General features: G+C 46.5%; 1 protein-coding gene and 1 long non-coding RNA gene across 2 annotated transcripts in view; one reads left to right on the forward strand and one right to left on the reverse strand.

The window, feature by feature from the left end:
* LOC309530615 overlaps positions 1-13,283 on the forward strand; it is a 75,021-nt gene extending 61,738 nt beyond the window's left edge. The window contains exon 4 of the long non-coding RNA XR_014218772.1: positions 13,243-13,283. This is a non-coding gene — a long non-coding RNA (uncharacterized lncRNA). The remainder of the gene's footprint in view (positions 1-13,242) is intronic.
* On the reverse strand, positions 1,347-27,747 carry LOC309530391 (uncharacterized protein). The gene is made up of 6 exons (XM_082219330.1): positions 27,675-27,747; positions 7,836-8,328; positions 7,558-7,639; positions 7,187-7,269; positions 5,493-5,619; positions 1,347-2,660 (listed from the first exon to the last, which is right to left on the reverse strand). The coding sequence occupies exons 2-6, from the start codon at positions 8,235-8,237 to the stop codon at positions 1,423-1,425; spliced, it is 1,932 nt and encodes a 643-aa protein (XP_082075456.1). The 5' UTR covers positions 8,238-8,328; positions 27,675-27,747; the 3' UTR covers positions 1,347-1,422.
* Positions 27,748-27,869: the final 122 nt, after the last annotated feature.

Genomic DNA, 27,869 nt, shown 5'->3' on the forward strand with positions numbered 1-27,869 from the left:
TCTCCTTGATCCACTGTATAGCTTACCCCAATAATCCATCTAATTGCACCAAAAAAGGTGCGGTCAGGGAAAAAGTGAACAGGGGGGGGACAGGGGGTAGGAGGGAAGGGACACACAAAATGGCTCTATATGTTTTACAGATTAAGTAAGGGAGGCAGACAGAGGGGGCAAGAAAACCCCTGTGATTATAAGGAATCAGGGCTACCACTAATTTAGCTGGGGAGGAGCGGGACAGGGGGAGGGGAATGGAGATAGCTGGGTGGGGAAATATACAAAAATGTCCGGGTAGCCAGGAATAACTATCAATCTAAGTCACTAAAAAATAATACGCGTAGGTGCCTCTAATACATGTGATTATCTGTCCATGCCGTCAGTCCCACCGTTCACATAGCGGTCTTACATAAGTTCCGAAAATCCCATATGTCCTTGGCAGGGGAGGAAAAAATCCTTAATCGAGAGTCAATACGGGCTCTCAACAGTGGGTATCTTCAGGGGGCAGTCACGATACCTTTAGTCTCTTCCTCTCCTCTCTCTATGCTCCTCCAGTCCTCTTATGGATCTTTACAGTAAGACTTTCCTCCTGTGTGAGCTTGTTAAATTGCCAATAAGGGACCGCCAGAAGATCTTAGCCAGAACTCCAAATCAAAATCCAGATATAAGTCCAGATATAAGTCCAATATAGGACCGCAACAAAATTCAAACCAACGTGCATCTAACTCAGGCAAACAGTCTTTAAACTTTCTATAAATGGAGACCCAAATAGTTCTGTAAATAAAAGCTCGGTTAGCTCGTTTGGTCTTGTAAAAAGAAAAAAAGAAAAAACAGAAAAGACCTCCTCCTTCTGGGCCTACACAGTTCGGCCGTTATGATCTACTCCGTTTTCTTACTGACCGTAATTTCTTAAACCTGCGCCATTTTCGCTCTCCGTCGGGTGGGACCATACACTAAAGCAAAAACTGCCCGGACTCACCCATCTATAATCCTTATCTTCGGCACTGCTCCAAGTCCAGTCATGATGGGGAGTCCGTTTTTAAGCCTTTGGTGGTCCGACGCCTTGTTCGGTGGAAGCTTGAGGCATCGTATCTCGGAGGCGGCGTTTTCCCGAATTGTGCGCCTGCGGCTCCGCCCTGTCTCTCCTCTCCGCACAGAGAGGGACCCACGGAGATGGAAACGCCGCTCCCGCGCTGCCGGGAAACCTTCCCCCAGGGGTTCCCCCCCTGGGCTTTCGCTTTTTTAGGGGGCGCAGTGCCTTTGCGACACCCCTATTTCTCCGAGTTACTCGGAAAGCCCTTAGCGTGGCTTCCCGCGCTTCCCTCACCGTCCGCGTCCGGAACCGGAAGTTAAAAGGGCATTGTCAATCAGCCAAAGGCCTGGTTTAAAAAGTGTGGATTTGCCTGGCTCCTAAATCTGTATAATGGTTTTTCAAACCTTTGTATGAATTCTTTGATGTGAAGTGAAATGGGAGCTCTGACTGAAGCTCTTTCCACATTCCACACACTGATAGGGTTTCTCCCCTGTATGAATTCTTTGATGGAAAGTGAGAGAGGAACACTGACTGAAGCTCTTTCCACATTCAAAGCACTGATATGGTTTCTCCCCTGTATGAATTCTTTGATGGGGAGTGAGAGAGGAGCTCCGACGGAAGCTCTTTCCACATTCCACACACTGATACGGTTTCTCTCCTGTATGGATTCTTTGATGGGAAGTGAGAGAGAAGCTCTGACTGAAGCTCTTTCCACATTCAAAGCACTGATAGGGTTTCTCCCCTGTATGAATTCGTTGATGGGAATTGAGATTGGCCCTCTGACTGAAGCTCTTTCCACATTCCACACACTGATATGGTTTCTCCCTTGTGTGAATTCTTTGATGGAAACTGAGAGAGGAGCTCTGACTGAAGCTCTTTCCACATTCCATGCACTGAAAGAGTTTCTCCCCTGTATGAATTCTTTGATGGGAAGTGAGAGAGGAGCTCCGACTGAAGCTCTTTCCACATTCCACACACTGATAGGGTTTCTCTCCTGTATGAACTCTTTGATGGGAAGCGAGACAGGAGCTATGAGTGAAGCTCTTTCCACATTCCACACACTGATAGCGTTTCTCCCCTGTATGAATTCTTTCATGGGAAGTGAGAGAGGAGCTGTCAGTGAAGCTCTTTCCACATTCCACACACTGGTAGGGTTTTTCCCCTTTATGAATTCTTTGATGGGAAGTGAGAGAGGAGCTATGAGTGAAGCTCTTTCCACATTCCACACACTGATAGGGTTTCTCCCCTGTATGAATTCTTTGATGGGAAGTGAGAGAGGAGCTCCGATTGAAGCTCTTTCCACATTCCACACACTTATATGGTTTCTCTCCTGTATGAATTCTCTGATGGGAAGTGAGATTGGATTTATTATTGAAGCTCTTTCCGCATACTACGCACTGATAGGGTTTCTCCCCTGTATGAGTTCTTTGATGGGAAGTGAGAGAGGAGCTCTGACTGAAGCTCTTTCCACATTCTATGCCCTGATATAGTTTCTTTCCCATGAAATTTTGTTGATGGGGAGTGGAACAGGAGTTCTGACTACAGCTTTCTCCACACTCCAAATTTTTACGTGGCTTCTCCTCTCTGGGGATTTTGTCGTGGTCACCTTTGTTCTCAATTTCCAATTCATCACAATCTGCAATGGAAACAAAAGGGATTAGAGCCTCAGGAACAAATGGAGAAGAACTGAAGGGAGTTGGGTGTGTGTTCATTACCTGTGTTGTTTGTCATTAACCAACATATTAATTATGAGATTCTGATGTGTTGATGAATGTTGGTTTGTTTGATACACAGTAGTGGTCAAAATTATGGAAGAATTATGGAAAAAGGGGTATTTCAGAGGTTTGATGTCTCCAACACTACTTCTTTGGGAGTAATATCATAAAATTATATATCAATGGGAAGATAATTTAATCAAGAATGCAAATCAACAACGTTCATTTAATTATCTGTATTCTATCAAATGTTATAGCCAAATAACCAGAAAAAGGAAGCACAATTTGCTTAATTTGTAAAACATAATAAAATTATAGAAATGGCACAAAACGCTGATTGGTCACCCAGAAAGAGATGTAAAAATGTACTATTAAGTGAGTTATGAAGAAATTAGATGAAAGATTGGGAAAAACAACCAAAGATGGCCTTTCTATACTTTTGAAGAGGTATAAGGAAACTCAATCACTACAAAATCAGACTGGTAAAGGCAGGAAAAGGTGCACAAAGGCAGATAACGATCGAAAAATGGAGAGACTGTCTCTACATGACAGAAGAATATCATCTGGCTGTATACTAGATGACATGGTGCAATGTACTGTGAAGTTGAGTGCAAGGACTGGTCTAAGGAAAAAGCCATTGTTATCTCTCAAGCAAAGATTGAAAATATTAAACCCTTGTTAACTGGACAGCAGAACAATGGGACAGTGTTATTTGGAGCATTGAGACCCAAATCTCCTTGCTTGGTAGTGACGGCATGAAATACGTAAGGAGAAAAATCAGAGAAGATTTACATCCTACTTGCATTACACCGACCGTAAAACACCCAGATAGGTGTGATCATCTGGGGTTGGATGGCAGCAAAAGGTGTGGGCAGAATTTGCGTCATTTGGGGAATATAAATGCCCCAAAATACATAAATGAAATACTTTAGCCCAAACTGAAGCATTCCGCAGGTGATCCTTACCCAGATACTGAAGCATTTATATTTGTTTGTTTGTTTGTTTGTTTGTTTGTTTGTTTTCTATTTCAACAGGATTGAGTTCCATGTCATTTTGCTGCTTTGTGCAAAAGGTGCTTTCAAGATACAGTGGTACCCCGCAGGACGAACGCCTCGGAAGTCGAAAAACTCGCTAGACGAAGGAGTTTTTCGTTTTCTTAGCTGCTTCGCAAGATGCATTTCCCTATGGGCTTGCTTCGCAAAACGAACCTTGCCCCGCAAGCTCCGGGGATAGCAGGGAAGTGCAGCGCGTCTTCCCCACTGTCCCCGGACCTCTTTTGAAGCAAGGGGCGGCGGGGAGAAGATCGCTTCTCCCCGTTGCCAGCCCCGCAATCTGCGGGGACAGAGGGGAAGGCGCGCTCCCCGCTGCCCCTTCCCTTGCTTTAAAACAGGTCCGGGGACAGAGATTGCGGGGCAGGCAATGGGGAGAAGCAATCTTCTCTCCGCCGCCCCTTGCTTTAAACAGGTCCGGGGACAGAGGGGAAGGAGCGCGGCGCTTCCCCTCTGTCCCCGGATGGTCTCCATAGGAACGCATTGATTGATTTTCAATGCATTCCTATGGGAAACCGTGCTTCGCAAGACGAAAAACTCGCAAGAAGAAAAAACTTGCAGAACGAATTAATTTCGACTTGCGAGGCACCACTGTAATCCCATTTCACTGCTGGAATGGCCTGGGAATAGCCCAAACATTAACCCAATTGGAAATCTATGGAGCTGACTAAAGAAACTTGTTAATCAAAGGCAACCCAGCAATAAAGCCAAATTAATAGAGGCAATAATTCAGTCTTGGTTTCACATTCTTACAGCTGCAGAACTAAAAACTTCATGGGAAGGCGTTGTAAGGCCGTAATGAACGCTAAAGGTTACCAATGGTTACCAAAGGTTTCACGTATTTTCTTTATGACTGCTGTTCTAATAAATACTCCTTCATAAAAGTCATTGCATTACATTTTTCATTAAATTATCTTTGCTCTTTAATTTTATGGTATTACTCCACACAAAAGTGGCGTTATGAGACATCAAACCTCAGAAATACATTTTTCACAAACGATTTCCACAATTTTGGCCACTAGTATAAGTTGTTAATTTTAAAGTTAATGTTCTTTTTATATGGGATCAGATTATTATTATTTATGTTTCATGATTATATATGTGTTGGAAGCCGCTCAGAGTGGCTGGGGCAACCCAGCCAGATGGGCAGGATAGGAAAAAAATAATACTATTATTACCACAGTGGTACCTCGATATAAGAACAGTCCTGTTCCGGAAAAGATTAAGTTTGTAAACCGAGGTACCACTGTATTACTATTACTATCATCATCCTCATCCTCATCATCACTGCTACTACTACCTGAGATTCCATAAGCCCAGTTCTTCTCTGGGATGAATTTTGTTTGGCCCAGTCATGGCATCCCCTCCATCTCCAATGTCAGTCGACTCTTTGGTCAACCCAAGACTGACAGGAGCAAAAACAAAACCAGAAAACCTGAAGCTACTTATCTTTCCTAACAATTCTGAAGCTGACATTTAATATGGCCTGGGGAGTTCAGACCAGCCCAATCCTGGTAGAAAAAGGAATAATTTGAGAAAGATTGTTCAAAGGGAAAACTGTAATTTACTGTTTATTGTGGGGGTGTTAGGTTCCCAGGTGTTATAGGGGGCGCTGTTGAGCTCTGTGAAAATATATGAGGTTGGTCACATTGAGGTATTTTTTGAATTTCCAGGCTGATATGACGATCCCACAGGGAGCCTTACCAAGAGAGGCCACGATTCCACGATTCTCCTCCATGACGTCCTTATGCAGAGCTCTCTGGTCAGGATCCAGCAACGCCCACTCCTCGTCCGTGAAACGAACAGCAACATCTTCAAAGCACACTGGACCCTAAAAGAAAAAGGGAAATGTCCTCCTCTGAGACAGCAGAAATTTGATCTACTACACAATGCCCTGTTGTGTCCTTCCTGTTAATTGCAGTGTTGTTTCAATAGGGTTGCTTTGCTGCACATTTTAAATATGGATGCTTACTTTATTCTAGATTTTAATTCTGGGTATTCGTCTTTGTGCAAATACGTGGTTCTCCACATTGTGTTTTCCAAGTCATAAGATGGAAAGATCCACTTTCTCCTTTCCTCATGAGCTGTTCTCGGGAGTTACCTCCCAATGCCCTAGAGCCAAATTCAAGGGGTTCATGGGGGCATGGAGGGGGGAGCAATGGGGGGCAGGCCCCATTTTGTAGTGGATGGGGCTGGTTAGGTGAATCCAGGCCACTATTTGTTCACATTTGTCCACCCCTTAGAAACCAATTTTAGCATTCATTGATCAATCTTGTATAAGGTTACCAAATTTTTTTCAATGAATCCGGGGACACGAAGTATAAATAAATAAATAAATAAATAAATAAATAAATAAATAAATCTACATGTGTGGGACGTTGATGATGCAGCGATGGGGGTGGCAGAGGGGCAGCCAACACCTTGACCTCAACCGCCACGTTTCCCCTTCCTCCAAGGCTTCTATCTCCTTTCTCCATGAGCCTGGGTAGCCCCTGAGTTGTTGGTTCTTCGGTGGTGGTGATGGGGAAGCGCTGTGCGGTGGGTCAGGCATGGAAGGCGAAGAAGGAGGGCAAAGAGCAGCGGCAAGGCTCGGGCAGCGCGATGCCTCCCTTCTCATCGGAGTAGCCCCAATTCCATTCCTACTTGCATGCTAGCAGGAGGGAGCGTAAATCCCTTAGCTGCAAAGCGAGGCTTTACACTGCCTTTCGGAGCAGCCTCATCCCAACTGCTGCTTGCGTGCGTGCAAGCAGGAGGGGGCAGGGATGTCTCAGGCAGCTCTGGGCTGCTGAGTCTGCCACTGCTGCATTTCCCGGGGACATTAGGTGAAATCTGGGGACATTCCAGGGATAGTATTTGTCCGTAGAATTATTAACAAATCTGAGGACTGTCCCTGGGAAAAGGGGGCGTCTGGTAACCGAAGTCAAGAAATAAAATAAGACTGTTTTGAATTGCCATCTGTCTCTAGCGTGATCTAGCAGAGATTCCTGCATTGCAGGGGGTCTCCTGGCTCTGAGAGACAAGCAGGGAGGGTGGCTTCTGGCAAAAGGAGAGGGATCCACCGGTGGCTCTTCCTTATCCTGACTCACCTCTGCCTCCCGACCTTCCTCTCCCACTCGCCTCCTTCCTCTTCTGCCTCTGATTCTGCACTGCATTCTGCCACAGAGTTTCCCAGCTCACAAAGCCCTGTAACCCCTTCAGCTTCTGACACCTCCTCTTCCCAGGCTTCTCCCTCTTCTCCCTCTGACCGCTCATCCTTCTTCTACCTCCACTCCTTCGGCTCTGAGCCGTCTTCCCTTCCTGGTTCCCCAGCTGCTTCGTCCCACCATTCCTATCCCCAACCAGTGCATGACATTGCTCCATCCCTTGGCCTCTGTCCCCACAAGGCAGCTTCGCCTGACCTTATCTGGTTCCACAGTTGCTGCTTCCCTTCTGTCCCCATGAAAAGACAGATCAGGAAGTCTTGCCGGCATCATTCTGTCACCTGCAAGAGAAAAAAGGTGATCAGGATGCCTGGAGTGCCTGCTTCTCTCACAGGTGAAACAGGGCATCTCTTACTACAGATGGGCCTTTGAGAAAGCCTTACCTACTGAGAGCATTTGGACGTTTGTGCCCATTTCATATGTTTGTGGTGCAGAAATAAATCTCCCCTCCTCTGGACACTTCTTCCCAACTGTCTCCCCCCCAAAAAAACAAGATGAAAAGAACCCTCAGATGAGTTGGAAAACCAACAGAATGAGACCAAATGGGGAAAAACCACCTTCCTCCTTACCCAGTGGCCTCTCTCTGGTGTCCAACGGAGGCCTCTCTGCCTCACAGGAATCCAGGTCCATTTCTGCAAAGAGATCTTTTCCCTGAAAAAGAAACAAGGATTCAAAACAGAGAATGGTGAGAAATATTAGACAGAGAATGGCAAAGACTTGAAGGGTGTGAGATCTCATTCCATAGATGCTTTCCAAGAAAACAAATGGGACATCAGCAGACCATTATGGGATGTTCTCTGTCCTGTTTGGAACCTCTTCGGAGTATGCAGAGGAAAATCTCTCTCACCTGCTTTCTCTCCTCTGCCTGACTCAGGAGGAAACCTTCGGCCAGGGCCACCGCCTGGGAACTGGTCTCCGCTCCGCATTCCCTCACCCAGCTCTCCATCTCCGGGGGAAGGACAGCCAGGAACTGCTCCAAGATCACCAGGTCCAGCATCTCAGCTTTCGTGTGCCTTTCCGGCTTCAGCCACTGGTGGCAAAAGTGGTAGAGTCGGCTGCAAACCTCTCGGGGTCCTTTGGCCTCCTGGCAGCAGAACTGCCTCAACTGCTGGCTCTGCCCCTCTGAGCGGAGGGTGTCCTCCTCACCATGGATCTTCTGCACTGGGTTTTCCCAGAATCCCCCACTGCTCCCAGTTTGGCTGGCATGGCCTCTTCCTGCTTCGGGGCCAGCTGAGTCTCGCTCATCCATCTGTGCTCTCAGGAAGCCTTTGAGAGATCGGAAGGAACCCTTTGGTCTTCTGCCAAGTTCTGTCTGTCGTAATGAAAAGCTCAAGGAAATCCTACAAAGAAAATACATTGTTCTGTTACAGAATTTGTAGGACGGGGGGGAAATGGTTCCCTGAGCAAGCATGGATGAGTCTTGCTGGGAACCAGGGCAGGATTGCACCGCATCCCAGACCGTGAGCTATCTTTTTGAAAAGAAAGAGGAGGAAGAGGAGAAGAAATAAGTCTCTCGCCTTCTAGCAATGCAAAATGTGGAGGCAACTGAAGGGATTTCTGGAAGATTAATCAACCTGGTTTCTGCTGCCTTCCTGTCAATGCATGAAGTCAGAACCGACTGAAAAGGGAGTCATTTGTATCTTGTGAAAAATGGATGCTTGGCTCTAGTGAGGGTCCTCACCCAGGGGTCCTCAGGAGTTCCTCCCCACCTCCACCCCCACTCCCCTGCTTCTGTCTCCTTTTCTTGCACTTGGACTCTCTGCCGCTCTCCAGACAGACTCCTGGGGTGGGGTCCCTTTTTCTTTGCTCTGAGGGCCAGGTATGTATCTGATCAACCCCCTGAGGGCCAAGTGGGCAGGGCCAAAGACATCTCCCTTGATAATTAGCCGGGTAATTATTTATTATTATTATTATTATTATTATTATTATTATTCTGTTAGATAGCTTAACTCACACACAGCCGTTGATGCAAAGGCTTGGTGAGTAGCAGCGCCCATTTCCGGCTCCTTTGCCATCAACAATCTCTTTGGGACAGAGAGGACGTGGTCCTGGGATGCCCTGCTCTGGGTGCGAGGGGATTGCTGCAGTGGCCTCCGTGGGGAGCTGCCCTGGGAGACGACTGGGGAAACTGGTCCCCAATGCAGCAGTCAGACTATGGACTGGGATCCCTCTCTTTATTCCTGGCCTCTCTCTCCCACCTTTCCTTCCTTCCTTCCTCCACGTGGGGTTTTCTTTTGGGGGGGCGGCTAGTCCGCCTCCTCGTCCAGCTTTGGAAAACCATTTGCACATGTTTCCTCTGTCGTGCAATGAGGCTGAGCGATGTCACACAGAGTTAAAGTCCCAGGGACTCCTTTGTTTAAAGAAGGGAGATCTTTTCAGACGGGGGGGGGGGCGGAGGGCCAAGTGAGTTTGGGATCCTCTGATCTCCAGGAAGGAGAGCGTGGCAGACCTGGCCCCTCCCGGATCAGGCCCCCCAGGCCCCCTCCCCTGCCCCAGCCCTGGGACCCCCCCCCCGTCTCCCCACTGCACCCTCTGGGGGGGGAGAGAGAGAGGAGACTCACCAGATCCCAGGAGGGGACAGCGAGGCAGCCCTTGCAGGAGAGACCCCAAAGCAAGGGAAGGACTGGGGAGGGAGGGGCCTTGGCTCTGGAGGACCTGGCCCCCTCTTGCTTCCTGGCCTCTCTAGGAAGGCAGCTCACTTCCCTTTAACCCTTGCCAAGCCGAGTCCCTCCAGCTCAGCCCTCTCTCGCTTGGCAGAACCTCAGATTCTTATTATTTTTAATGGATTTAGGGGGGCAGCTGCCCCCCTGGCTCCGCCCATGCCCAGATATCCTTTTGGGGGTGAGGCTCTTGGCTGGACTCTGAGCATCTCCCTCCCTTGTCCAGAAACCAGAGGAAGAGCTTGCAGGGAAAAGGGCTTTGCAGGAGGCAAGGAAGCTCCTCCTAGAATTCAGGAGTGGAGAGATAGGAGGGGATCCCAGGGTCATCTAGTCCAACCCCCAGCAATGCAGGAATCTCAGCTAAAGCATCCATGGCAGATGGCCGCAGATTAGAAACCTCCAAGGAAGGAGTGTCCACCACCTCCCAAGGGAGACCTTTCCCCTGCCCAACTGCTCTTAGATGTCCCTCAAGGCAGCGGGTCCTGAGTTCTAGCCCTGCTGAAACAATCGCACTGGCTGCCAAGGAGGAACTCAGCAAAGTTCAAAATAAATAAATCCTATTCTCATCATAAATGAGTAATACTTTCTTATGCATGATTTTTATGCTAATATACAAAAGTATGCCATTTCCCTTTCCAGAAATGATTAATTGCTAATTCAATGGACTGAAAATGGATTGTTGTTATTTTTATGTCTAGGGAAGCTTTTAATATTTGATGGACAATTGTATTTTTATATTTTGTTGGAAGCCGCCCAGAGTGGTTGGGGAAGCCAGCCAGGTGGGTGGGTATATATATATATTATTATTATTATTATTTATTGATCAGGTGAGTTTTCTCCTTTCGAAAGAGGCAGGTGGAATCTCCACGGTTGCTAATAGCATAACAATTAAAGGTTAGTGAACTATGGGGAGCCCTAGAGCAGTGTTTTTCAACCACTGTTCCGCGGCACACTAGTGTGCCGCGAGATGTTGCCTGGTGTGCCGTGGGGAAAATTCAAAAGATTTTTTTTAAAAAAAAAATGTCAAATTTTCGCCCACTAGGCAGGCGCCGGACTGTGTCCACCCTATTTTCCATCCGTCCTGGGTGGGGATCAAATCGGATGGGAGCGGACAGGCGGTCCGCTGTCATCCGATTCCCCATAGAGAGCAGCGGGGCTCTGACATCTCCCTCTCCGCACACAGTGGTGGTGTGCCTCGTGATTTTTTTCATGAAACAAGTGTGCCTTTGCCCAAAAAAGGTTGAAAAACACTGCCCTAGAGCATCTGCTTGGCATGCAGAATGTCCCAGTCATTGTAGACCAGGGGTCCTCAAACTATGTCCCGTGGGCCGAATCCAGCCTGTCAGGGTCATGAACCTGGCCTGCACGGCCATTTCAGAACCCGCCAAGTGTCCAAGGCTGAAAGCATCTCGCCGCCCGCTCAGTCAGTCCTTGCGTCTCGCTGAGGTAAACGCCACTGGCGTGGTGGCGGCTCTACCAATGAAAGCCCAGGGGTTTTACCCGGGGACGGGAAAGTGTTGTCTTTTGGCTTGAAGAGAGGAGTTGAGGTTCCTTACGTATACTTTAAAGGTGGGAGAAGGAAGTATAGTCCTATTTCTGTGAGTGGCACAGCGGTCTTTCCACTCCTGTGGTTTACATGCTCTGAAAGTTGGGATCTGTTTTGATATTTAAATTTTAAAAGGGTGGAGAGGAACTGGATATTGACCATCTTGTTAGCCTGGGGAAGGGGTCAGCATCCTTTTTCAGCCGTGGGCCGGTCCACCGTCCCTCAGACCAAGGAGCGTCTCCATCCCCATCGTCCAGCCTGGACACTGAGGTCCAGCTCCGAGAGCCTTCTGGAGGTTCCCTCATTGCGAGAAGCCAAGTTACAGGGAACCAGGCAGAGGGCCTTCTCGGTGGTGGCTCCCGCCCTGTGGAACACCCTCCCTTCAGATGTGAAGGAAATAAGCAGCTATCTTCTCTTTAAAAGACATCTGAAGGCAGCCCTGTTCAAGTTTTTAATATTTAACGCTGTCCTGCTTTTAACACTTGACAGGGAGCGGCCCAGAGTGGCTGGGGAAACTCGGCCAGATGTGCAGGGTATAAATAATAAATTATTATTATTATTATTATTATTTAGGGGGCCAGACTATATGGGGGGGGGGACGAATGAATTCCTATGCCCCACAAATAACTCAGAGAGGCATTTTAAATAAAAGGACACATTCTACTCATGTAAAAACACACTGATTCCTGAACTGTCCACAGGCTGGATTGAGAAGACGATTGGGCCACATCCAGCCCCCAGTTTGCCTACCCCTGGCCTGGGGAGCCACATTCTGGTTGAAGGAGGCCAGGATTTGCCCCCAAGGCCTGAGATGTCTCTCCTCCCCTGCAGTAGGGCTTGGAATCCAGGAGGAAACTCTTGGAATAGCCTTGCCAGGAGCTCAGAGACGGACTCACCTGTCCCCATGTCCTTCTCTTTGCAGATGTGCTGCGGTTGCACATCTGTTGCTCAGAGGTGAGTATTGGAGAGAACCAGAGCAGGGACTCAGACCTGCCCTCCTTGCCCCCCACTCTGCACTCTCGGAGGTGGAGAAGCCCTCCCTTCGTGAGGAACTGACTTTTGCCTTTCAGCTGCTGGAGGAAGATCAGCTGTACCTGCCGGAGGTGATTCAGAACTGCCAGGCAGCTCAGCTCAGGGGGCTCCGAACCCAGAACGGCTCCAAGCAGGAGATGGCCAAAGCCATCCTGGTGAGTGATGGATGGTGTGGGGGACCCCCATGGGGAAGTGGGGAGGGAGGGGCTTTGAGGAAGGGGTTGTCCGTCTGCCAGAGGAGGAGGACCATGTTGGTCTAGGTTCACATATCCTGCTTGAAAGGGGAATAATCTTAGGGACTTCCTGTGGAAATCTGGGTCAGGAATGCTGTTCCTGGAATGTAGAAACACACAAAACATAACAGTCTGTGGATTCACATAAACAATACTCTTCTATATATTCTGATCACAATATCAAAGGTTTATCTTCCACATAAACAACACATAAAGTGCAATAATATAGACGGAAGTCCCCAGTAAATCAGTTCATTCGAAAGACCAAATGTCTGCTAGTTTCTGTTCCACATACATTCATAAAGTCCAAATTGGAGCCTATTACAGTTCCACAGTCTTGACAAGGATTTCCGGAATAATGCCTTTGTTTCGCTCTTAGGGGCTTCATCCGTTGTACATATTCTAAGTAATATAAATGAATACAATGTCGTAATTCAACATATTTTAACAAATTAACAAACCTGTGTATGGATAAAGTTTGTTTTACATTTGTTGTTTTAAAGGGGTCACTTAAAGAAGAAAACCTTACAGCTGCTCATTGCTGTCACCTGTAGCCAAAATCAATGCTGCACCTGTCTATATACATTGCAAGACTTGTTGTTCTCTGAAGAAACCACTGTGTTAAAAGTTCTATTATCTTGATACTTCATATATGGTATGTACTTTTAAAGCATGATTGTTTATGTAATTTTAATTTGTTAAATGATCTAGCGGTCGATCCACAACTCTGGTCACTGCTCCCTCAAGAACTCTGGGCAAAGACAATGGGTAGATCACTGGCAGGATTTTTATTACTGGGAGTAGATCTCAGTCTCTTGGAAGTTCTGGCACATTTCAAGGTACAAGCACAACTTTAATTGTCACTCATCTTTTGTTGATATTAACTCATTTTCCAGTATTTTGATATTAACATCCTAGCTGCTGTTGTCGTGTAAAGAAACACTTTTATTTTCATTTGGTATGCTTATTGTTAGAATATCAAATAGGAAAGCTTTGGTTTCTTTAAAATAAATAGCATTTATTTTATTTTATTTTACTTTATTTTATTTTCCCTTTGGGGACATGTCCACCACTTGTGGAATATGGTTCCCTCATTTTGTCTGCCTCTCCAACACTTATTGCTGATATTTATTTATTTTGACTGATTTGGATGGGGTCAGGTACCATCTAAAAATCAGATAGCATGTGGTGAATTTTAAGTCTTTTCCCATAATTTCCCTCATTTTTCATCTTCATTGGATAGCCACAATCGTGTGCCCATTTCACCATCACCTCCTTCACCTCCTAGTCCTTAAGGTTCCAGTCCAGTAACAATCTGTGTGGTTTTGATAATATCTTTGTATTATTTAATCATATTTTTTTTGAAAAAATCCACTGTTGTTCTGTCAAGTCCATTTATTTTTTATCTGGAAAAAATTGTTTAGCTGGTAATCTATCTTTTTTACTTTTGTTTTCCTTTTATATATTTTTTTATTTTTAGCATATAATAACAGTCGTAATTATATGGAAATGGGATAATAATATTGAAATGGATAAAATGCTTAACTCGCCAATATTTTTATTGTTTTCTGCTTCCCAAGAAAACTCAAGGAGATTCTCTCCTTTTTGGCTTTTACCTCTTCCCTTTATAACTGTGTCTTTACATCCCAAAAGTCCTGCCCCACCCTCCCTCTTACAGGATATCCCTTCTACAGATGTCAACCCAGACCCAACGATGGAAAGCCAATTCCTCGTGACCACAAGACTATTTATTACCTGCAGCAGCAACAACAAATGACACCAGAGTGGCCACAGCTATCTCTTTCCAAAGGATATAGACTGACAGGGAGGGGGCTGACAAAGGGGGGAAAGTTGAATTGCAAGCACATTCTCTCACCTCTTAAACCTCAAGACTCTGTGCCCCAGGATTGAAAAGATATGTAAAAGATCACGATTGCCTCAAGATATGCAACTGATTATTTAATTAGTATGTGGTGTGTTATTATGTAGGAATGCTGTGTCTGACAGTATGTTATTTCCACAAAGGGGGGACCCAATTTTTGTGTATAATAGGCTACATCCACATCAAAGTGATGCACCTGATGACCTCTCTGTGCAGCAGAGAAGCGGATACGGAGCAATGGATCCAAACTACAAGAAAGAAGATTCCACCTAAACATTAGGAAGAACTTCCTGACAGTAAGAGCTGTTCAACAGTGGAATTTGCTGCCAAGGAGTGTGGTGGAGTCTCCTACTTTGGAGGTCTTTAAGCAGAGGCTTGACAACCACATGTCAGGAGTGCTCTGATGGTGTTTCCTGCTTGGCAGGGGGTTGGACTCGATGGCCCTTGTGGTCTTTTCCAACTCTATGATTCTATGATTCAATGGCTAAGAGCATGCACAGACTTTCACTTCTGGAAGTAGGAGCATACACCTCAGTGTAAAGCAGCTGTTCCACTGTGTAAACCCTCTGGCTACCAGCCTAGCCTTGTACTGCGGTTCTCCAGTTGCTGTGGGTTTAAGACGGTAAACCCGGCGGCTGCTCACGGCCTGCTTGCCTGCTGGCAGCGTCGTGATGGAGAACACACCTAGAGACTCCATTGAGTTCATTTCCTTCTGCATTGCCTCTTGCCACTTCCTGGCTTCCTCTTCAGGCAATTTCTGAACTTCCTCAAAACTCTCTGGTTCACACTGAGCCACACCAATCCACACGCTAGTGACCTCAAACCTTTCAGGTGGTATTCCTTTAGTAGTGTGAGCTGAACACCTCAGCACAACCTCAGGTACCCCCTCTGACCCACTAGGGCCAACTAGTGTGTCCTTGCTCTCAGATAACTCCCCCTCTGACTTACTGCGCCTTCTGGATTTCTCAACTGGACTTGTGGGTGAAGAGGAGCACTCTTTGGCTCTAGTTTAACAGCTTTAGGAGATGCCCTTTCCTGTTCCTGCTCTGGGTTGGGACTCTGAGCCTCAGCAGCAGGATCAGTTTCTACCTTTCCTTCATCAGCAGTCAAGCAGACTCTCTGAAAGAATATCTGGATTCCCAAGTATGCATTGCCACCCACTCTGCTCACAGAACTCAGCACTCCTGCTGACTAGAATCCTAGACTGATTGCCTTCTGGATAGGCAAATCTCCACCACTTGGTCCCTGGCTCATACCGACAAAGGATCATTCTCTGGGACCTAGGGCCACTCTTTCTGTGTTTGGCACAAGGACCCAAGCCTCACATCCAAACACAAAGAAGAAATGCACCTTGGGCTTCTTGCTGTGCAGCAGAAAATAGGGCGTGTCCCCTACTACAGAACTGTAAGAACGGTTCAGAGTGAACGATGTAGATTTCCACGCTTCCACCCAAAACTGCTGGAGCAACCCTGTGTCAAAGAGCATGGCTTCGGTTGCCTCCTGCAGCATTCTCTACCTGCATTTTGCAACTCCATTCTCCTGAGGAGAATTTGCAACAGTCAACCTGTGGTGTATGCCTTTCTGGCAGAAGAAGTTCTGCAACGCAGACCTGGTGAACTCTCCACCGCGATCTGATAGAAAGCTCTTGACCCGCAGTAAGAACAGTAGTTCTCACTGCCATTATCCAGTCTTTCACCAAAGCAGCGGCCTCTCACTTGTGCTTCAGAGAGAAAATCCACCCACCCATTTCTGGAATAATCATCCACCAGAGATAGCACAAATTTGGCCCCGCCCAGACTGGCAACTGGCAAAGGGCCCCAAAGGTCTGCATGAACTAGCTCAAAAGGTTTTGTGGTTACTCTGTCAGACCTAGGATAAGAGCACATTTGAACCTTGGCTTTCTTGAAGGCACCCTTCATTCCAGGTATTTGTCACATGCCTTCATCTTGCACCCGTCAGTGCACCCTGGGACCTTCTTCACGTACCCCCAGTTGATATGTGACATTCTCCGGTGCCAAACGCCATGATGGCACCCATCATGAATGGGAAGGTTACCACACTGTGCTTGTGCATCCTCAATGGGACCTTTACCTGCAATAGGCATTTCTAGCACAGCCTGTCTTTGCACTCAACACTGAGCAGTTGTCGTCCACCTCTGGAAATGGAATAAACATTATTTTCAAAACACACTTTGAACCCAACATGGAAAGAGAGGAAACAGAAAACAAACAGCACTGCATCTCTGGAACGACATAGGCCTCAATCTCCGCCTGTAAAAAAGAACAATAAACAGAGCCAGACATAGCGCTTGGAACCATCTGCAAGAGTTACACTTCTTCCAGTTTTCACAGCCTTGCAGTTCTACAAAAAACCACTAGATAGCGATGGCATGAGGTGGTGACTGGCCCCACTGTCAATCACCCAGCTCAGCACGTGGCCCTGGTCGCAGTTTTTCACTGTTGCCATAGCAGCAGCCAAATGATACTGTGACGACATGTCTCTGCCAGTTTCCTTGATACCTTTTGAGGCTTCCCACACATGGCAGCTCCTGTTATCTGGTTGCCAAAGAAAACATCCTGTGGCTCCACTGGACAATTCCGGACCAGGTGGAATTCAGAGCTGCACCGGAAACGCATCGGGAAGAAAAAGCTTTCAGTCTCTTCACTTCTCCCTTCTCCCTTCACCCCCACTCTGGGCCTGCTCACCCTCCAGCTTTCTGCCTGCAATGCCTATAATGGCAGCAACCTTTTTAAAAAGTAATATTTTGAGCTCGTAGTTCAATTTCCCAGCAGCTCCCCTTGCCCGGGAGAACACTTCTAGCATTCCATCTCCTCTACCTGTGGCATTGTTCAGCAGTGGGGAAAGTGACCTCTTCATACCGGATGTCCATTTGGTATGGCCCATTCCAGGTTTTCTCCTGCCCCTTGTGTTAGTCTTTCATTTGTTCTCCTATGTGTGTTGCCAGTAGAAGCCACAATTCTGTGGGTACTCTAGGTGGTGCAGAAAGTTGGCAGCTATTCCCTACACCCACATGTCTCAGGATGGTTACAACATAAAAAAACAAAATAAAAACACAAAACACCACATTTTAAAAGGGCATTAAATGTCAATCAGCCAAAGGCTTGGTTAAAAAAGTGTGGATTTGCCTGGCTCCTAAATCTGTACAATGGTTTTTCTAACCTTTGTATGGATTCTTTGATGGGAAGTAAGATTGGCCCTCTGACTGAAGCTTTTTCCACATTCCACACACTGATATGGTTTCTCCCCTGTATGAATTCTTTGATGTGAAGTGAGATTGTGGCTGTGACTGAAGCTCTTTCCACATTCCACACACGGATAGGGTTTCTCCCCTGTATGAATTCTTTGATGGGAAGTGAGTTTGGAGTTCTGAGTGAAGCTCGTTCCACATTCCACACACTGATAGGGTTTCCCCCCTGTATGAATTTTCTGATGCTTAGTGAGATAGGAGCTCTGAGTGAATCTCTTTCCACATTCCACACACTGATGGGGTTTCTCGCCTGTATGAATTCTCTGATGCTTAGTGAGATAGGAGCTCTGAGTGAAGCTCTTTCCGCATTCCACACACTGATAGGGTTTCTCCCCTGTATGAATTCTTCGATGGGAAGTGAGAGAGGAGCTTTCAGGGAAGCTCTTTCCACATTCCACACACAGATAGGGTTTCTCCCCTGTATGAATTCTTTGATGGTAAGTGAGACTGGTGATCTGACGGAAGCTCTTTCCGCATTCCACACACAGATAGGGTTTCTCCCCTGTATGAATTCTTTGATGGTAAGTGAGACCGGAGATCTGACTGAAGCTCTTTCCGCATTCCACACACTGATAGGGTTTCTGCCCTGTATGAATTCTCTTATGGGAAGTGAGATCGTGGCTCATTCTGAAGCTCTTTCCGCATTCCACACACGGATAGGGTTTCTCCCCTGTATGAATTCTTCGATGTGAAGTGAGATCAGAGCTCTTTCTGAAGCTCTTTCCACATTCCACACACTGATAGGGTTTCTCCCCTGTATGAATTCTTTGATGTGAAGTGAGAGAGGAGCTCTGAATGAAGCTCTTTCCACATTCCACACACTGATAGGGTTTTTCCCCTGTATGAATTCTTTGATGGGAAGTGAGATGGGAGATCCAACTGAAGCTCTTTCCACATTCCACACACTGATAGAGTTTCTCCCCTGTGTGAATTCTTTGATGGGAAGTGAGAGAAGAGCTCTGGCTGAAGGTCTTTCCACATTCCATGCGCTGATAGAGTTTATTTCCAATGAGATTTTGGTGATGGGAAGTGGAATGGGAGCTCTGATTGCAGCTTTCTCCACACTCACCTTTGTTCTCAATTTCCGATTCATCAGAATCTGCAATGGAGACAAAAAGCGGTTAGACACTCATGAACAAATGGCGAAGAACTGAAGGAAGTTGGGCGTTTGTTCATTACCTGTGTTGTTTGTCATTAACCATCATATTTATTATTATGTTCTGATGAGTTGTTGAATGTTGGTTTGTTTGATATACAGTAGTGGTCAAAACTTGAAAAAAAGTGTATTTCAGAGTTTTGATGGCTTATAACACCACTTCATTTGGAGTAATATCATAAAATAATCTATCAATGGAAAGATAATTTAATCAAGACTGCAATTCAACAAAGGTTGTTCAATTACCCATATTCTATCAAATGTTATAGTCAAATAACCAGAAAAAGGAAGCACAACTTGCTTAGGTTGACTTTTGTCAGTGTGTTATGTGATTGCTGTCAATTTGGGGTTGTGTTTTTTTTTTTTGTTCTGTCATTTAGTGAGGTTGTAAAACATAATAAAATTATAGAAATGGCACAAAGAGTTGACTGGTCACCCAGAATGCAATATAAAATTGTAGTATTAAGTGAACAGGGCTACAGTTATGAAGAAATTAGATGAAAGATTGGGGAAAACTTAACCAAAGCTGGCATTTCGATATTATTGAAGAGGTATAAGGAGACTCAGCAACTATAAAATCAGACTGGTAAAGGCAGGAAAGGTGCACAAAGGCAAGTGACGATCGAAGAATAGAGAGACTGTCCCTACATGACAGAAGAAAATCATTTTGGTGTATACAAGATGACATGGCGAGATGTAATGTGAATTTGAGTGCAAGGACTGCTCTTAATGTTAGAATTCTAAGGAAAAAGCCATTGTTATCTCTCAAGCATGAGTTTAACCAAACTGCAGGAGGCAGTGGAAGACAATAGGACCTGGTGTGCTCTGGTCCATGGGGTCACAAAGAGTCATACACGACTAAACGACTAAAGAAAATCTCTCAAGCAAAGGTTGAAATGATTTTTTTAAAAAAATAAATTTTATTAACCGGCCAATCACATCAAATCAAACCACATCACATAAATTCCAAATTACAGTGCCGAATTTTTTAATTTTGTTGGGGGGTCCCATACTTCCAGATCCGAGGAAGGATTCTGATCTAATCCTTACTTCTGCATTAATGTCCAAATCAGTCCAAATAAGTCCAAATAGATGTTCAAACAGTCCAAACACATATTCATAGTTCTTTCCAATCTTATCTTGCTGTTTCCACATCACTTCTTAATCATATATTTTCTCTTTGTCCTTTATGGTCTCTTCTGATGGTCTCCTTAAGCCGATAAACTCCGATAATACTCCTGTGTGGATTTCCCGTCGTCAATCCTTAATTCCAGACGGTTCCCATAAATCGTCACCTTCGGCGATAAGATCACTTTTTCCCTCATAAATTATAGCTCTGTTGCTCTTAAGACCTCTTTGAGGAGTTTCTCCCATGTTGTAAGAACGCTCTCTTTCACTCTTCCTCCTCCCGGACTTAGTCCTCCAACAGAGCTTCCCAAAATGGCGACGGGATTTTTGACTGCATCAGAACAAAGCTCTGGTACATTCCACAGTCTTCTAGAAACATGCTTTGGTTCGAAAGTTTATCTCCACACAGCCTTAGATTCACAGCTTAAGTCCTTAAAACCTCATTTCTGGCTTTTGCCTCTTGAAGGGAGGGGATTCTTGGGTTTAATCACATAAGTAGGAAAATAAAACATTTCCCCCCTCCCCCATCAGTCTTTTGCCATACCGTATCTTGACGTGTCTTCTCATAATTTAAATCTTATTTTTTCCAGAGACCTCTTCTGTTGCAGTCTTCACTCCTCCTCATTTCCTGAAGCATGTGCATTCCTTTGTGCCAAATTGTTTCTTTTGAAGTTCTTGCAGCTAGTGGCGCAGGTCAGAGACAGCGTCCAGGAGTGCCGAGATCCCACAGGAGGGTTTTTGTGCCTAATGCCCCCATCCCCCTCAAAAAGTCGGGGGTGATATCGGGCACAGCAGGCAAACGACCCCACTCACTGTCTTGAGTGTGTAGGGAGCCTAATTACTCCCAACATAGCCTCCAAATTACCTCCTGTGCGTCGGAGAGATGTTATTGTCGGCCATCTTCCTATGCGCCCCCTAGTGGCCCCCCGCAAAGGTGGAAAAGATTAAACCCATGTTAATTGGACGCGGAACAATGGGACAATGTTTTTGGAGGGATGTGACCCAAATCTCCTTGCTTGGTAGTGATGCCGTGAAATACACAAGGGGAAGAATCAGAGAAGATTTACATGCTACTTGCATTACACCAACCGTGAAACACCCAGATAGTGTGATGATCTGAGGTTGTATGGCAGCAAAAGGTGTGGGCAGAATTTTCATCATTAAAGGGAATGGAAATGCCCCCAAATAAAAAATGAAATACTTTAGCCCAAACTGAAGCCTTCCGCAGGTGTTCTTTTATTAAGTTTCATATTACCGAATTAAACACATCAAACCAATTAGTCCAAATTATAACAATGCATATCATGTAATCCAATTATTTTCCAAATTATAAATTTTTGTGGGGGGTACCCATGCTTCCTGATTGGCAGGAGTCCAATCCTCAAATATTTTCTGCTGCTTTCATATTAAGAATGACATTTCCAGTCCCTTCTTCTCAATTCTTGTCGTTACTCATTTTCCTTTTCATTCACCTCCAAATTGCTCCGCAAGTGGGTTGAAAGAAACAGTCTTGTTTGTATTTCTGTGTGGGCTTTGTACTGCTCTCTCATAAATCCCAATAATCCAGGCATTTCCGCTCGAGCAAGCAATCGCCTTCTTGTTGTTCCGATGAAATACAGTCCAAAAGCTCGCTCTTTAACTTTCCCGACCTGTTGCATCGTAAATTAGTCTTTTTCCAGGAGGGCTGCCCCTTCCAGTTCACAATCTCATCAAAATTAATAAATCTTCGGCTTGACCTCCCCAAGACCAAACCTCCTGCAACACAGGTCTCGTATCAAATCTCCATTCTAACTGCGTCACAAAGAGAGCCCTTCTTTCCAAATCCTTTACAGAGTAAAACCTTTAAATTCATATTATTCCCATACAGTTCCTTTTTAGTCCCATTTGCCAATTAGTTGCTGTGATAGATATTCTAAGAGGGAGGGTTATTAGTTAATCACATAGAGCAAAAAAAGATATAAAGTCATTCCCCCCCTTTAGTTCTGTTGCACTCCAATCCACACATACCAGCATGTTTGTAGTTCTTTGATGTAATCTTCTGTCTCAGTCTTCTTCATTTCAGTCGTAAAATTGTTAGCAGATAAAAACCTCCTGCCTCTCTTGAAGCCTGTGCGTTATCTTTCACCAATTTTTTCCCTTTTAAGTAACACAACTAGTTTCGCTCCTGGAAGTAGCTTCGGAGGAGTTCCGAGGCCCGCCGAGGGTTGTGCACCCAGTGCCTCACCCACTCCTTCTTCCGAACTCGGGGGTGATTTATGGCAACAGCGGGTGAAAACTGCATCTCTCCCCCCTGGAGAGATGAGGGAGACTGATTTACTCCCCATAATCAGCCTCTAATTACCTCGTGCGAGCTGGATAGATGTTAATATCCGCCATCTTCCAAGGCGCCCCTAGCGGCCCCCTCCTACTTATATATTTATTTTCTATTTCAACAGGACTCAGCTCCATGTCCTGTTGCTGCTGTGTGAAAAAGGTGCTTTCAAGATAATCCTATTCCACTGCCGGAATGGCTTGGGAATAGCCCAAACATTAACCCAATCAGAAATCTATGGAGCCGACTAAAGAAACTTGTTAATCAGAGGCAACCCAGCAATAAAGCCCAATTAACAGAGGGAATAATTCAATCTTGGTTTCACATTCTTACAGGGGCAGAACTAAAAATTTGGTTCACTTCATAGCAAAGCGTTGTAAGGCTGTAATTAAAGCTAAAGGTTACCAATGGTTACCAAAAGTTTCACGTTTTTTTCTTTATGACTGCTGTTCCAATAAATACTCCTTCATAAAAGTCATTACATTACATTCTTCATTAAATTATCTTTCCATTGATATATAATTTTATGGTATTACTCCACACAAAAGTGGTGTTATGAGCCATCAAACCTCAGAAATACACTTTTCACAAAAGGTTTCCACAATTTTGGCCACCAGTATAAGTTGTTCATTTTAAGTTAATGTTCTTTTTATATGGCATCAGAATATTATTATTTCTGTTTCATGTTTATATATGTGTTAGAAGCCGCCCAGAGTGGCTGGGGCAACCCAGCCAGACGGGCAGGGTAGAAATAAAAATGTCAGCTTTGTTCCGGAGCTGACAGAGGTTGGAATGTATGAAAGCAGGCAAAGAGAGATAAGGAGACTGGAATGTGAGCCGGAATGTGAGCCGGAGTAGGGGCAGCCGAGTGGCAGAGCTTCAGAGAACAGAGAGCAGGCAGCAGATAGCAAAGATCCACAAAATACCAATCTTAGCTCAGAGACAGAAGGGGAGAGGCCAGGAATGGCTAGCCCAAAAACTAGAAGGCGCGAAAATGTCAGTGAGAGGAGGGGGAAAGAGGGGAAGCAAAAGGGTTTTTCCCCCTCTTGGAAGAAGAGGAAGGGGCAGAGTTTAGACTTGGCAACTGCAAACTTGAAGTCAGACATGGAGTGAAGGAGCTCCGGAGTGATTTATGTGTTTGAGCAATAAACCCGAGATAATTACTGGCAGTGTCTCGCTTCTGTGGGAGAGCAAAGCCATTACAAAAAATTATTATTATTACTACAGTGGTACCTGTTCTGGAAAAAATTTAGTTTGTAAACCGAGGTACCACTGTATCATCCTCATCCTCATCACTGCTACTGCTACCTGAGATTCCATAAGCCTAGCTCTTCTCTGGGATGGATTATGTTTGGCCCAGTCATGGCATCCCCTCCATCTCCAATGTCAGTCCTTGTTATGGCTTGGTCTCTCCCACAAACGTGAGACGACTCTGGCTGTTAATAATTTCAGATTTATTGCTGAAACAACAAACTTGGACGGAGCTCCTCTACTCATCGTCCTCCCCACAAGATGGAGTTGCCCGGACTGAGCTCCTCCCCCTTCCCCAGCACGGAAGCCCCCACCTTCTCTTCCAGTATCTTTAAATTTGGCAGAGAATGCTTCCTGCATTCCAGCGTCTGACTCACTCCTGTAGCTCTCATACAGCTGTCTGTCACTGTCTCTGTTTTTCTTCTCCCCTTTGTTCAGAGCTCAGATGACAGTTGCTCTCCCCCTCCTCTCTGCCTTCCGCTGCTAACTCTCCTCTCTCTAGGCCTGCTTCTTCTCTGGCTGGCAGCACCTGAGCTTCACTGCCAGTCGTCTCTTTGGTCAACCCAAGACTGACAGGAGCAATAACAAAAACCTGAAGCTACTTAGCTTTCCTAACAATTCTGAAGCTGACATTGAAGATGGCCTGGGAAGTTCAGACCAGCCCAATCCTGGTAGAAAAAGGAATACTTTCAGGAAGGTTGTTCAAAGGAAAAACTGGGGGTGGGGGTGTTAGGTTCCCAGGTGTTATGGGGACGCTGTTGAGCGCTGTAAAAATAGATGAGATTGGTCCCATAGAGGTATTTTTTGAATTTCCAGGCAGATATGACGATCCCACAGGGAGCCTTACCAAGAGAGGCCACGATCCCACGATTCTCCTCCATGACGTCCTTATGCAGAGCTCTCTGGTCAGGATCCAGCAACGCCCACTCCTCGTCCGTGAAATGAACAGCGACATCTTCAAAGCACACTGGACCCTAAAAGAAAAAGGGAAATGTCCCCCTCTGAGACAGCAGAAATATGATCTGCTACACAATTCTCTGTTGTTTCCTTCCTGTACATTACGATGTTGTTTCAATAGGATTCCTTTGCTGCACATTTTAAATATGGATGCTTATTTTAAGTTTTAATAATGGGTATTTGTCTTTCAGCAATAGGTGGTACTCCACATTCTGTTTTTCAAGTCACTCTGCCTACGCAAGCATTCCAGTTTCCCCAATGGAAGGATTGACTTTTCCCTCTCCTCCTGAGCTGTTCTGGGGAGTTCCCACCCAATGCCCTAGAGCCAAATTCAAGGGATTCATGGAGGCATGGAGAGGGGGAGAAAAGGGGGGCAGGCCCCATTTTGTAGCTGGTGGGGCTGGTTAGGTGAATCCAGGCCACTATTTGTTCTCATTTGTCCACTGCTTAGAAACCGATTTTAGCATTCAGTGATCAATCTAGAAATATAATAAGCCTGTTTTGGATGGCCATCTGTCTTGGATGATCTAGCAGAGATTTCTGCAATAAACGGGGTCTCCTGGCTCTGAGAGACAAGCAGGGAGGGTGGCTTCTGGCAAAAGGAGAGGGATCCACCGGTGGCTCCTCCTCCTCCTCACTCACCTCTGCCTCCTGACCTTTCTCTCCCACGTGCCTCCTTCCTCTTCTGCCTCTGATTCTGCACTGCATTATGGCACAGAGTCTTCCAGCTCACTAGGCCCTGATAGCCTTTCAGGTTCTGACACCTCCTCTTCCCAGGCTTCTCCCTCTTCCCCCTCTGACCACCCATCCTTCTTCTACCTCCACTTCTTGGGCTCTGAGCCGTCTTCCCTTCCTGGTTCCCCAGGTGCATCCTCCCACCATTCCTCTGTCCCCAACCAGTGCATGACATTGCTCCATCCCTCGGCCTCTGTCCCCACAAGGCAGCTTCCCCTGACCTGATCTGGTTCCACAGTTGCTGCTTCCCTTCTGTCCCCATGAAAAGACAGATCAGGAGGTCTTGCCGGCATCATTCTGTCACCTGCAAGAGACAAAAGGTAAACAGGACGCCAGGAGTGTCTGCTTCTCTCACAGGTGAAACAGGGCATCTCTAACTGCAGATGGGGCTTTGAGAAATCCTTACCTGCTGAGAGCATTTGGACATTTGTGCCCATTTCATATGTTTGTTGTGCAGAAATACATCTCCCCTCCTCTGGACCCTTGTTCCCAACTGTCTGCCCCCAAAACAAGATGAAAAGAACCCTTAGATGAGTTGGAAAACCAACAGAATGAGACCAAATGGAGAAAACCACCTTCCTTCTTACCCAGTGGCCTCTCTCTGGTGTCCAACGGAGGCCTCTCTGCCTCACAGGAATCCAGGTCCATTTCTGCAAAGAGATCTTTTTCCTGAAGGATTCAAAACAGAGAATGGTGAGAAATATTAGAAAGAGAATGGCAAAGACTTGAAGGGTGTGAGATCTCATTCCATAGATGCTTTCCAAGAAAACAGATGGGACATCAGTAGACCATTATGGGATGTTCTCTGTCCTGTTTGGAGCCCCTTGGGAGTATCCAGAGGAAAGTCTCTCTCACCTGCTTTCTCTCCTCTGCCTGACTCAGGAGGAAACCTTCGGCCAGGGCCACCGCCTGGGAACTGGTCTCCGCTCCGCATTCCCTCACCCAACTCTCCATCTCCAGAGGAAGGACAGCCAGGAACTGCTCCAAGATCACCAGGTCCAGCATCTCAGCTTTCGTGTGCCTTTCTGGCTTCAGCCACTGATGGTCAAGGTGGCAGAGTCGTCTGCAAGCCTCTCGGGGTCCTTTGGCCTCCTGGCAGCAGAACTGCCTCAACTGCTGGCTCTGCACCTCTGAGCGTAGGGTGTCCTCCTCACCCAGGATCTTCTGCACTGGGTTTTCCCAGAATCCCCCACTGCTCCCAGTTTGGCTGGCATGGCCTCTTCCTGCTTCAGAGCCGGCTGAATCTTGCTCCTCCATTTGTGCTCTCAGGAAGCCTCTGAGAGATCGGAAGGAACCCTTTGGTCTTCTGACAAGTTATGCCCGTCTTAATGAGAAGCTCTAGCAAATCCTACAAAGCAAATACATTGTTCTGTTACAGAATTTGTAGGACGGGGGTATGGGGAATGGTTCCTTGAGCAAGCATGGATAAGTCTTGCTGGGAACCAGGGCAGGATTGCACCGCATCCCAGACCATGAGCTATCTTTTTGAAAAGAAAGAGGAGGAAGAGGAGAAGAAATAAGTCTCTCGCCTTCTAGCAATGCAAAATGTGGAGGCAGCTGAAGGGATTTCTGGGAGATTAATCAACCTGGTTTCTGCAGCCTTCCTGTCAATGCATGAAGTCAGAACTGACTGACAAGAGAATCGTTTGTATCTTGTGAAAAATGGATGCTTGGCTCTAGTGGGGGTCCTCAGGAATTCCTCCCCCACCCCCACTCCCCTGCTTCTGTCTCCTTTTCTTGCACTTGGACTCTCTGCCGCTCTCCAGACAGATTCCTGGGGTGGGGTCCCTTTTTCTTTTGCTGTGAGGGCCAGGTATGTATCTGATTAACTCCCTGAGGGCCAAGCGAGCAGGCCAAAGACATCTCCCTTGATAATTAGCCGGGTAATTTATTATTATTATTATTATTCTGTTAGATAGCTTAACACACACACAGGCATTGATGACAAGGTCCCTGGAGGCTCGGTGAATACCAGCGCCCATTTCCGGCTGCTTTGCCAGCAACAATCCCTTTGAGACAGAGAGGATGTGGTCCTGGGATGCCATGCTCTGGGTGCGAGGGGATTGCTGCAGTGGCCTCCCTGGGGAGCTGCCCTGGGAGACGACTGGGAAACTGGTTTCCAATGCAGCAGCCAGACTATGGCCTGGGATCCCTCTCTTTGTTCCTGGCCTTTCTCTCCCACCTTTCCTTCCTTCCTTCCTCCACGTGGGGTTTTCTTTTTTGGGGGGGAGGGGCTTGTCCACCTCCTCGTCCAGCTTTGGAAAACCATTAGCACATGTTTCCTCTGTTGTGCAATGAGGCTGAGCGATGTCACACAGAGTTAAAGTCCCAGGGACTCCTTTGTTTAAAGAAGGGAGATTTTTTCTGAAGGGGGGGGGGCGGAGGGCCAAGTGAGTTTGGGATCCTCTGATCTCCAGGAAGGAGAGCGTGGCAGACCTGGCCCCTCCCGGATCAGGCCCCCCAGGCATCCTCCCCTGCTGCAGCCCCCCACTGCACCCTCTGGGGGGGGGAGAGAGAGGAGACTCACCAGATCCCGGGAGGGGACAGCGAGGCAGCCCTTGCAGGAGAGACCCCAAAGCAAGGGAAGGACTGGGGAGGGAGGGGCCTTGGCTCTGGAGGACCTGGCCCCCTCTTGCTTCCTGGCCTCTCTAGGAAGGCAGCTCACTTCCCTTTAACCCTTGCCAAGCCGAGTCCCTCCAGCTCAGCCCTCTCTCGCTTGGCA

This window comes from Podarcis vaucheri (assembly GCF_965113315.1).
Source record: "Podarcis vaucheri genome assembly, chromosome: 4".
Classification (NCBI taxonomy): Eukaryota; Metazoa; Chordata; class Lepidosauria; order Squamata; family Lacertidae; genus Podarcis; species Podarcis vaucheri.